Source organism: Rhipicephalus microplus, chromosome 1 (assembly GCF_043290135.1).
Source record: "Rhipicephalus microplus isolate Deutch F79 chromosome 1, USDA_Rmic, whole genome shotgun sequence".
Taxonomy (NCBI): Eukaryota; Metazoa; Arthropoda; class Arachnida; order Ixodida; family Ixodidae; genus Rhipicephalus; species Rhipicephalus microplus.
In genome coordinates, this window is record NC_134700.1 from 114,254,310 (window position 1) to 114,267,004 (window position 12,695).

Below are 12,695 nucleotides of genomic sequence, written 5' to 3' on the forward strand. Positions count from 1 at the left end.
TAAACCATACAAATGAAAGTTTTATTTTTACATCTACACTAAATTAAAACTTGGCCTTCTGTTTTCCGTTCAAATGAAACCTCTTCAGCTCTCCTCTGTTGCTCAACATAAAGGTCGATGAACGTGCGAATCTTCTGTTTCACTTGGAGCGTGTTCTTGGCATCTCGTGCAATAATGGGAATAATTTCGTCAAAGCTCATGAAGACTGATGGCCTGATGTCTTCATCCAGTGAAGACGCTGAAATCCATAGGAAAACCAATAAGTTAGATATGCTCATAATCATGCAGCATTAAAAAGCATGCCAGTGAAAAAATTTGATGATAACAGGGCACTCTTGATAAAATGCACTGTCTTGTGCTGCAGTGATCCACAGTGTTGCAACATTTAGACTAACTTTATGAAAAAAAAAAGTGTGCGCTAGATAAGACTTATTATGGCAGTCAGAGAACTTAAAAGCTTGACACATGCTGGATAACACTTCTCTGCCTCGGGTCACAAGCACGACAGGTCATTACACGATATTAAATGTAAACTGCAGAAATTCAAGGAAAAAACCAGCAAAAGTAGCTCTGAAATGTACCGCTGATGTTGATGATCATATCTGATGATTGTGACAGAAATCATTGTCAGACGGTCTTGGTAAATGGAATTAGTGTGTCACAACAAAAGAGATGACAATGGTCTCATGACAATGGCAGCAAGACTGCACAGCACATTGATGTGATAGTGGTGTAACAATGGATGCAAAGTTGTATATTTTTGTCAACCTATGTACCCTTTGGAGGCCGAGTATTTTTTGAACCATTTTGATAAAAAATGCAAACCAAATCTTGCCAATAAAAACATTACAACGTTGAGCTCAGGCCTCAGAGAGACATGGCCTAGTACGCTTCACTGCTTTTAAACTTTATATTTCACAAAGCTTCAATGTATAATAGCAAACACATCGCAAAGAACGAGCTGGCGCTTAAATGTGTTTACTCAATGCTGCTTTTTGCCATCATGCTCAGCTCATGGAGCGAATATCTCGGCAAACGCTTCCCAGATTTTTGTTCTGTTCATACTGTAATGCTCCTTTAAGCCTCGGGGGCTATGTTCCTACTTTTCCATTTTACTTTTTACTTTTTCCTTCACTTTTAATTTTTTGTGGGGTTTCTTGTTAATACTGCAAGTGTGCTCATTGTAGTGTCGCTGTGAAAAGCGTGAACTACAAGTTTTAGTGTCGCAAAAGAACAATTTAGAAAACACTGCCTTTTTCATTCAGGATGAATTCGGCTGCGCATACAGCATCTACCAACTTGTTACTTCATTTTATAAATTCTGCAGTCTCTCCAGAGGTTCAGTGAAGAAATCATTTGTCTCTCATCAAATTTTTGTGGTATCAGCTTGAAATTTTATAGAAGCACTAGGAGGCCATTTTTAGTGTCTGTGCCCGTTTTAAGCAAGATCCAACCAAAAACAAGAAAGTTGGTTTTGAAAGACATGCATCTCCTCAACTTTTTTGTTACCGCACGAAAAAGCTTCTTTTTCATAAGTCTCGAGAAAGCCCCTTTCGCCAGTTTCAAAAGTACTTCAGCAAACATTGCAGCATACCAAACTTTGCACAATGAAATGCTATTTAAAAAAAATTTATGTTACAGAGCAACAAAATTATTTTAGATTGAATAAAGATGTGAAAGGTGTGCAATTGTTTCTTGCCAGCTGGCAAACAGTCTAATAAAGAAACACTATATATGCATACATATTCTAAACAAAGGAAATTCGGAATATACATTTTGTAGATAATTGACCCAGGAACAGTATAAAAATAATTAATTTTGTACTAGATGTTTTTCTTCCCATAGACGAAGAAAATCAGAAACGAGGTGCTTCTTCATTGCTCGTGCCATGCAGTGAAGCATTGCATGGTTTTTCGTGAGACTCAAGTGCACTCGTACACTTTTCTCAGTAAAATTTTACTGTCTTGCGATAACAGTCTTCAGGTATTCCAATATTTCTATAAATGAGATGTCCAATGAGCTTCGCCATTTGGCATAGCGTCACCTCTTTTCATGAGCCACCTCACTCCGTGTAGGTTGGCATTCCAATATGTCCATTCGAACATATTTCTTTGCATTTTTGCACATTATAAATAAGAACAGAACAATATCCCGCACGGTCTTAAAATCGTTTCGCGTCTCTGTAGTTAGGGCCAATATGTGTTCTTGTGACCTTCTTGTCGTGACGAAAAGCTCTGCAGCTGGCGCCACCACACTGCGCCCCAGCGACGTGTGGATCTCTCACGTAACGACAGTAGCTATAAGATTGTGCACAAATGTCAGTAGCTGCACGCACTCGCAGCGGAGAAGACGACTTGAGGATGCAAACAAAACAAACCCATGAACGGCTGCGGATGTCCCAGGATGACGCAAAACATCGGCGCCATAAGACTTGAAGCTGAGATGCTGTCATCATTGAACTCTAAGCTCGTCCTCACTCAATTCAGATGGGATACCAAGACAGTTCGAGCAGCACATGTGTTTTGCAGCCCTGGTGCGCACCATTGCGCGCGTGACGACGACATCATAGGAGTGACTAGTGACACGAGATGAGGCCCAGTGTCTGATATAACGAAGCAAGCAAAACTAAGGCTGTTGGAAACTGTCAGAGAAGGCCACTTCAACACTTTAAACATGCGGTAGACATTCGGAAATATTTTTGTAGACCAAATTTCCTCTGACTCCTTGGAAGAGCTGTCTATTCAATAGCTGGCAATTATTACTGCTCAACATAGTCAAATTGCAAAGCTAACACTTCAATTCCATACTTGGCTTGCAAAAGTTCTTTTAATTACAGAACTTTGATGTTACTGTAGCATAATCATGAGAGGCACGCACTGCGGTCAAGTTCGCCAGCCTAGTGCACTTTTCCAACAATACATGCCCATTGGTTCGTGCAAAAGTCTGTCAAAATTCACTATGTTGCCAAAACGGGCAAATTCAAATTGATTCTGAAAGTTGAGTAGCTGGACTAACTATTAGAAAGTGTTGGGTGCACGGGAAACAATTTTAACATGCTAAAATAGACGATCCAAAAGCGTCGATCATCGGTGATCGATTTGAATAGGCGTAGTAATGAAAGAGTTAAACAGGCCAGGCAACACTTTTTGAGCAAGTTCAGAAAAATCTGCCGATCGGTATTCGAGACGCCCGAAAATATGTGAGCCAGATATTGTAGTGCAGCACGCGGCCCACAATAAATTCTCGAAGCAGCTGAAAATCACCCTCTCTTCTCTGGAGAGAAAATTCTACAGGCTCTAAATCACTACGCTCCAGGCCAAATATCAGCCATTGGCTGACTTGAGTTTGGTGCATTCAGTCGTTACTGGGGCTGCCGTGAGAGGCCGCGACTTGTCTGTGTGCATGCGAGCACAATCATACTGAAAAGCTGTGCATTTGAAGAAAAAAAAAGGAGATAAAGTGCTCGTGGTTACATGATGTGCATGATGTAATTTTTACCCCAAGCCATCCATCCCTTCCTGCTTAGCATCAAGCGCTTTCGTCGGGACGAGAGAAAAAGAGAATGCGATTGCACTGTGCAACAAATCTTAGCAACTCCGCTAGTACCAGATGGACTCTAAAATTTTTTGCGGCGGTGAATTCGTGAGGCAATAAGATTCTTAAGTGAATCCATTCCATGGCTACTATTAAAAGTGCTACAGGGCACTTTTAATGAAAAATGTGTCTTGCAATTCGGCTACAAAAAAGCAAGAAGCCTTTCCACTAAATGAGAAAGCCTGACAGCAGGCAGTGGTGAAAACTAATGAAAAATTACCACTCTCCACTAAAAGAGGTATTTGTAAATAAACAAATAACTCACTGTCCTGCTTCTCGAGCTGCTCCAAAAGTTCTTCATACTTCTCCTTAGCCCCCTCGGTGTCCATCTTGTTCACAGCCAAAATCGCCGGCTTAGAGAGGAGGTCTTCTTTGTACAGTTCCAATTCCTGAAAGCATAAAAAACTGTGGTGCGGAAAAGACGGAAGAACTTCGTGCACACGTCTCAACTACGCGAGACTACCCAAAATAAGCGTGACTTCCACAGCACAGTGTTAAGAAAACTGTACCCTGAGACGGTGCAAAAGCCCAAGATATTGCTGCGACAGGTTCCCCACATTCAAGTAGCCCGCCACAATCATCGTGGCACCAGCACCAGCAAGACCCGGCTCGGCTGGCATGCGCCACGCGTTCGTACGTTCCAACAACGAGGAAGAGGAAGATAGTCGGATCTGTGCCACTCGGCTACTCGAACTTGACGACCATAGTTTTTAGAATCGTGGGCACAAGTTCGCCCTAATAAAGACGCTTGTTTTTTTAACCTGTCGGCGTCAGCATCGCTACATTTCTGGTGGAGGTGCGGGGTCGCGCCAGAACTCGCCAACTCTACGCCAACACCGGTCACGGTCACCATCGCCTATGCGCTACCGGTCATCCAGCCCACGTACACCTTCAAGGCAGCCTGGTCATCGCTCTCCAAGTCCACACCCGGAAAACTGAAGCAAGCGACCTGTGGAGGTGAGGCCGCTGATAACGTCAGTTACGAAGATCCTCCAGTTTGGTTTGAGAGTGATGACGGTGTATTTCCGGTAGATGGGTGCAGCAACGAAAACGTTACTTCAGATTTGCGGTTGAGAATGGAAGGATGGGAGCTGAATGCCTTAGTCGACACCGGTGCTGATTATTCAGTGATAAGTCACAAGATGGTGAAAAAGCTAAACAAAGTTGTGACACAGTGGAGCGGATCGCAGATACGCACGGCAGGCGGTCACATTATTACGCCCCTTGGCAGATGCACTGCAAGACTTGAAATACGGGGCTTTATTTACGTGGCCGATTTCATTGTGCTGCCAGAATGTTCAAGAGAACTCATTATAGAAATGGATTTTTGGCGAGCTAATGGCGCCGTAATTAACCTGCGTAGGTCCAGCGTGTCGTTTTCGACTGAACGAGCTATACCTGTGGAGGAATCTGAGGAACGACGCCTAACTGCTCTACGCGTTGTTCATGATGACGTAACTGTGCCGCCACGCTGCAGTATAATGGTGCTCGTAGAAAATGATGCATTGTACAACCGCGAAAGCATAGCGGATACAAATGTAGGACTGTTTTTGAACAAAGGTGTCTGCGTAGCTAGGGGTCTTGTTCACTTGACGAATGGCCGTGCAGATGTCCTACTCACAAATTTCTCCAATGAGCTTCAACACATCGCTCAAGGCACGGCTATCGCCTATTTACACGACTTCTGTATGGCGACTGAACTATGCAGCTTAACGACGTCAACCACTCGACCAGTGGCCTGCAACATCGACACATCCGTGACCGTCAATCAGAGCCTTCCGGACAGTCAGAAGAAACAGATTTACGCCTTGGTAAAAGAATTCTCTGATTGCTTTTCAAGTACCTCGAAGGTCCAGCGCACGTCAATCAGGAAACACAGAATTATAACGCAAGACGACACGAGGCCTATATGCCAGCATCCATATCGGGTGTCACAGAAAGAACGGGAAATTATCAAGAAGCAAGTGGAGGAGATGCTTTCTGATGATGTCATCCAGCCTTCGAATAGTCCATGGGCGTCTCCCGTAGTGCTCGTTAAGAAGAAAGACAACACACTTAGATTCTGCGTCGACTACAGAAAACTGAACAGTGTAACTAAACGAGATGTCTACCCCTTGCCACGTATCGACGATACACTAGATCGGTTGCGATCCGCAAAGTTTTTCTCCTCCTTAGATCTGAAAAGCGGATATTGGCAAATAGAGGTCGACGAGCGGGACCGTGAAAAAACGGCACCAGATGGCCTCTACGAATTCAAAGCGCTTCCATTCGGCCTCTGTTCCGCACCAGAGACGTTCCAGCGAATGATGGACACTGTCCTTGCCGGATTGAAATGGCAGTCATGCCTAGTGTATTTGGATGACGTAGTGGTATTCTCTGCAACGTTCGACAAACATCTAGAGCGACTACGCACAGTATTGGAAGCCATCCGGTCAGCGAAATTGACAATCAAACCCGAAAAATGCCACTTCGGCTTCGAAGAGCTGCGATTCCTTGGACATGTCATTAGTTCCGATGGTGTTCGTCCCGATCCCGAAAAGACAGCCGCTGTTCAGAGGTTCCCTACACCCAGAGACAAAAAGTCAGTGCGTCGATTTTTGGGTTTATGTGCCTATTATAGATGATTTGTGGAAAACTTCTCAAAGATTGCGGAACCTCTTACAAAACTGACAAAAGACGACGTGCCCTTCACGTGGGAAAGCGAACAACAGAAAGCTTTTGACGAATTAAGGAAACGACTACATGGTTCACCAATACTTGCCCATTTTGATGAGACAGCCGACACTGAAGTCCATACCGATGCCAGCAATGTCGGCCTCGGCGCCATCCTTGTCCAGTGGCAAAATGGTCAAGAGAAAGTGTTAGCCTATGGCAGCCGCAAACTATCAAAAGCTGAGGCAAACTACTCTGCAACTGAAAAAGAGTGCCTCGCAGTCATCTGGGCCATAAACAAGTTTCGACCCTACCTTTATGGTAGACCGTTCAGAGCTATCAGTGACCACCATGCTCTATGCTGGCTGGCAAATCTCAAGGACCCATCAGGTCAACTAGCAAGATGGAGCCTTAGGCTGCAGGAGTATGATATTACGGTCGTGTACAAATCTGGAAGGAAACACAGCGATGCCGACTGCCTGTCACGCTCTCCCGTCGATCCAAGTGTACCTGAAGAGGAAGACTTCCCCTTTCTAGGCGTTGTCGACACATCCAAAATCGCTCAACTACACCGAGATGACCCGGATTTGCTGGCACTTATACAACACCTGCAGGGTCTCGACGTTCAAGTCCCTCGCATATTCTCCAGAGGGCTCTCCGCGTTCTGCCTTCGAGGAAGTGTCCTTTACAGGAGGAACTTCAAACCTAATGGTGAAACGTTTTTACTAGTCATGCCTACAGCCATGCGAGAGGAAATTCTGCACGCATGCCACGACGAGCCAACATCTGGACACATGGGTGTGAGCCGAACATTCGCCAGGATTCGCCTGAAATACTATTGGCCTAAGTTGCTCGCATCAGTGCAGCGCTACGTGAAAACTTGTCGTCAATGTCAACGGCGCAAAACTCCACCCGTAAAACCAGCCGGCCTTCTCCAGCCAATAGACCCTCCAGATGCCCCATTCCAACAAGTCGGCATGGACTTCCCAGGACCTTTGCCGACATCGTGTGCAGGCAAGAAATGGATAGTCGTAGCCGCAGACTATCTCACCCGTTATGCTGAAACTGACTCTCTATACAGTGCGACAGCTGCCGAAGTGGCCAAGTTTTTTGTGAAAAACATAGTGCTCAGACATGGTGCGCCCATCGTCGTTATTACGGATCGGGGCACCGCATTTACTGCAGACCTAATGCAATGCCTGATGTGCATGACAAATACCGATCACAGAAGAACAACGGCGTATCACCCTCAGTCAAATGGCTTAACCGAACGCCTCAACAGAACTCTGACCGACATGCTATCAATGTATGTTGATGTTGAACATAAACAGTGGGATGAAATATTACCCTACGTAACATTCGCATATAATACAGCCGTTCAAGAAACAACCCACGTTGCCCCTTTCGAACTAGTATTCGGCCGAAGAGTGACCACCCCGCTGGATGCCATGTTGCCACTACAGGACGAAAGCAGCTATCCACCTGACTTAGATGACTTCTTGCAAAGAGCCGAAGAAGCACGGCAAATGGCAAGATACCGAATACGCCACCAACAGCACGTCGATTCTAGTCGCTACAACAAGCGACGCAGTGACACACTTTATCATCCCGGTGACAAAGTGTAGATATGGATACCAGTGCGCCGCCGCGGACTCTCTGAAAAGCTTCTTTGCCGATATTTCGGCCCTTATGAAGTACTCAACCGTATCAGCAACGTCACTTATGAAGTTAGATCTGCTGTACACGTGAGTTCAAGACGCCGAAATCCCACGGAAGTGGTCCACGTAGTCCGCATGAAGCCCTATCATGACAGATCGTCGAAAAACGAGTGAGAGTGCGCGTGTATCTTTTCACTGTCTTAAGCATCGGGACGATGCGTCTGAGGAGGGGGGCAATGCTGCGACAGGTTCGCCACATTCAAGTAGCCCGCCACAATCATCGTGGCACCAGCACCAGCAAGACCCGGCTCGGCTGGCATGCGCCACGCATTCGTACGTTCCAACAACGAGGAAGAGGAAGATAGTCAGATCTGTGCCACTCGGCTACTCGAACTTGACGACCATAGTTTTTAGAATCGTGGGCACAAGTTCGCCCTAATAAAGACGCTTGTTTTTTTAACCTGTCGGCGTCAGCATCGCTACAATATCATTTTTGCATAAAAGAGAACAAGGTTGCACACAAAAAAAGCAAGAAAAAAAGTATGGTGAACAAACTTGAAGGCACTGAGCCACGTTTGTTTGAACTCAGAAAAACTCTTTGTAATGAACATGTGCTCTCTATAAATTTGTTACCAAAGTTAATTTAGTATTTGAGAAAGACCTGAACAACGCAATCCTTCACTTCACTAACCACTTGCAACTTTCTCCATTGCAGAAATAGAGTGATACCCCACCTTCAGCACTGCATAAATCCTGCTAGGTTGGTGGGGCTGAGCGGGAGGAAATGCAAGCCAGCCTGTTTAAAAATGCCCCAATATTATTGAAATTGAGCCTTTTTAGCTTACTTTGTTAATTAGTATACATAGTAACAGTAGGAACAAAAACACTGATCCGAATATCCTGTATGAAAACTGAGCATGTCAGCGATGTCCGAATGAATGTAGTCAAGGCAAGGTTCAAATTCTAAAATTTTAAGAAAAACTGTATTGTGCTATGTTACAGGTGAATCGGCAGTGGTTACATGTATAAGGAAACTGGACTCGGTGCAGGAGCTCGATCGGATACGTCCGACGCCACTCGCGTCTCGGCTCGCTCTGCGGTGCGTTGCTCTGTGGTCCCGGCTCGAATCTCGGCTCGTTCTCCCTCTCTGGCGATGCGTTGCTATGCGGTCTCGCTCGAAGGCTCACTTTTTTGTTTTTTGAATGTTCCTTGAACCGATGGGCAACCGCGTCGAGTGGACGCGCTCAGGGCTCGGAGTCCACGTTAACGCAATGCAGCGTTTCCCGAGCAAGCGCGGAGACGCTACCGGAGAAGGAGGCGCTGCCGGAGAACGAGACGCTGCCGGATAATTCAACTGTGCGAACTCGAGTGCCGCTGACACGGCCCTCCCAAAAATTGCGCCTGTCCTCAGGCATGCGTGTCGTTAGATGGCGATGGTTCCGTAACTTCTAGGAGCGGCTCCTTATATCTACAAAGCTGCTCCACGTTGACGATTTTTGGGTTGATCATGCCCGGTGTGTGGGGTACTCTTTGGATCTCGGCCCTGTTTCCTCCGACGAGGGCGGTTATCTCGAACGGACCTTCATAGCGAAGGTCTAATGTGCCTCGAGCGCTCAACTCAAGCAGGACTAGGTCCCCCGTTATGAACCTCGGAGTTCGCCGCTTCTTGTCGTATCGGACCGTTGTTTTGCGCTGACTCTGCAGTAGCCTCTCTCTTGTCTCCGCACGTCCCGTTGCCAAGTCGTGTAGTCTATGAGACTCGTCGATGTCTCCCTTGACTGAGGCGAGGTTGAGCTCTCCTGGCAGTTTTGGGTCGTAGCCGTGCATGAGTCGAAATGGGCTGTGGCCACTGTGACGATGCTTCGTGGCGTTGATTGCTAGCGTTGCTCGGGGTAGTTCCTTCTGCCATTTGTCCTTGTTGTTTAGCATTTTGCGTAGCACCTGTTTCAATGTTCCTACCATTCGCTCGATCAGTCCGTTTGATTGTGGCCAGCACGGTGGGGAGTTCTGATGAGCAATTCCCAGTCTGCGATGGAATTGGTTGGTTTTCTTGTTCACGAATCCCTTGGCTTGGTTCGTAATAATGACGCTGGGAACTCCAAATCGCGGAATCCACCGGTTTGTCATGAAGTCAAGGTAGTGCGTCGACGAAGTGCTCGGTACGGTCACGGCGTCCATGTATCTCGTGGCGTGGTCGATACACACGAGGATGTGGTCTCCCTTCTCGTTTAGGGGACCCATGTGATCCAGGGATATCACCGCATTTGGCTCAGTAGGAATATCGCGAGGGGTGAGGCAACCTTCATTCCGTGTCGTGCGGGCGTTGATAGTCTGGCACGTGTGGCAGGAGTCAACATACTCGCGTATGTCCCTTCTCATCGATGGCCATCAGTACTTTCGCTGGATCAGGTCTCTTGTCTTCTCGACGCCTAGGTGGCCGTTGTTGTCGTGGAAAACGATCATCACACTGCTTCGGAGGGCAGCGGGAATGATCACCCTCCGACGGACCCGTCCTCTCTCGAGAGATTTCTTCACCAGTATGTCGTTTTCGATCTCGTAGTCTGAAGATTTGTGCTTGGCCTCCTCCCGAAATCTTTTGCAGTCAGTATCCCTCTCCTGAAACTCGCGTAGGCGACTGTGTTTGCCGACCACTACTGCGTAGCAGTGGAGGTCTCGGGTCGAAACGCCCTGGTCGAAAGCCTCTGCAGATTCCGACTGCCTCGAGAGTGCGTCAGCAGCGGAGTTCTGGCGTCCTGGCTTGTGCTTGACGTCGAAGGTGTACTCTGCTAAGTCGAGCGTCCACCTCGCAAATCTGCGGTTGCTGGCTCCCTTCTGGACGAGGTATGACAAGCTGAAGTCGTCCGTGAACACTGTAAAACGAGGGCCTCCTCTCAGGTAGACCGAAAACTTCTCAGTGATCGCCCAGTGGAGCGCCATGCACTCAAGCATATTAGAGTGTAGACCACGATCGTGCTCGTTTAGTGATCTGCTTGCGTACTCTATGATTCGCTCCTTTCCGTCTTGAGTTTGAGAAAGCACCGCACCCAGCCCGGTTTGCGAAGCGTCGACGTGAACGTTAGTCGGGCAGTCTGGGCGGAAGCTCGCCAAAATCGGTGGGTTCTTCAAGGCGTGTTTTATGGCGTTGACGGTTGCTTCATGAGCATCATCAGTCCATACGAAAGGAACGTCCTTCGCCAGAAGGCGCCGTAGCTTGTGCGTGACCTTTGCAAACTCCGGTATGAACTTTCGATAGTGGTTAGCGAACTGCAAGAAGGAGTACAGCTTCTTTGCGTTGCGATGCGGCTCGAACTTCTCGACAGCGGCAACTCTGGATTCGTCCAGTGTTCGTCCTTTGGCGGAGATCACGTAACCCAGGAAAGATACTTTGTCTTGAATCAACTGGCATTTCCGGAGATCCATCTTCAAGCCGTTGATCACGACTCTCCTGAGTGCTTCGTTCAGCAAATCCAAAGCCTCCCTCACTGTTGTGGCTCCCTGCCCGACATCGTCCATGTACGTAGCTGTCCTAGGTAAGCCATCGAACGTGCGACGCATGACTCTTTGCATGGTCTGAGGGGCCTTGCAAAACCCAAAGGCTATTCGAAGGTATTCGTACTTTCCGTCTGGAGTGACGAATGCGGTCTTGTGTACGTAGTCCGGCTTCATTCGTATAGTCAGAAATGCCGTCTTCACGTCCAACACAGTGAAGTAAGCCGATCCGTCACGCATGACATCGTCAATAACGTCTTCCATGACGGGCATTGGATAAGAAGGGTTGATGGTTTTCTCGTTGAGCTTGCGATAGTCGTGTACCATTCTTCGTGGAGTCGTCGGGTGGTGCGGTTGGTCGACGACTATCGTTGGAGCACCGTACTCGCTTTCGCTCGGCCTTATGATGCCCTTGGAGAGGTAGTCATTCACCTGTTCTCGGATGAACTTGGGATCAGCCGGTGAGCACCTGTACGGCCTCGATGACACTGGTATAATGTCTCTGAGTTCGATGCTGTGCTCGGTGTGAGGACACACGCCCAAAGTGTCGCCTTTGGAAGTGAACGCTTGGTGATGCATTAACAGAATTGCGTGAAGTTGTTCCCTCTCTGCCTCGGTGGCATCCTTCGTTATCTTCCGTGTAACGTCTTCGACTAGGCTCGTGAAGTCTTCGTCGGGTGCGGGACATTTCGTGTTGAGGCGCACGTACCCTTCGTCTTTGGAAACACTCTCGTCCGATTGCCGGCAGAACGTCGCAATAAGCGTTTCCCCGGTGCGGTGTGGTGTGCCTTGTTTCGGGGGTGGCACTTCGGACGATGAAAATTTTCCGGAGGGCTCGACTGGAACGATAGTCACATCGTTTGACGTGTGAAACGTTACGTCGACGTTCGTGACTCGTCGCCAGTCTGATCCCAGAATCAGGTCGATGCCGCTGGGCAATTCCGTTACCACGACGTCCTCGAGTCGCACATTCGTGGTGCCCAGTGTCACATCAAGCGTTGCAGCGAGAGTTGGGCATATGCTGCGGTTGAGAACTTCAATGTTCTCGTGAGATACCCATGCATGCGTGGGAATGTCGTCCGTCAAGGCATTGGCACTCATGATGGATAAGTTGGCGCCACTGTCAATGCACACGCGGACGGGTCGGTTGTTAGCAGTACCGGACACTATTGGTAATGTGCCGCCCGTCGAATGCAAAAAACAGTTCGCTTGCCTAGGTGACGTAGTCCCTGTTTCGTGGCTGCTATTGGCTCTCTTCGCTCGTTTCTCGTCCGCTCTGATCGTTGCTGGCGTTTTCGGCTT

The 12,695-nt window shown here is 47.7% G+C and overlaps 1 protein-coding gene across 2 annotated transcripts in view; it reads right to left on the bottom strand.

The window, feature by feature from the left end:
• The window catches only part of LOC119178250 (GTP-binding protein 10), a 43,783-nt gene continuing 31,088 nt past the window's right edge, over nucleotides 1–12,695 (bottom strand). For both annotated transcript variants that reach the window (XM_037429445.2, XM_075887294.1), the window contains exons 8-9: nucleotides 3,860–3,983; nucleotides 1–238 (exon numbers count right to left, since the gene is read on the bottom strand). In XM_037429445.2, coding sequence (XP_037285342.2) covers nucleotides 39–238; nucleotides 3,860–3,983 — 324 coding nt within the window. In that variant the 3' untranslated portion in view covers nucleotides 1–38. The remainder of the gene's footprint in view (nucleotides 239–3,859; nucleotides 3,984–12,695) is intronic.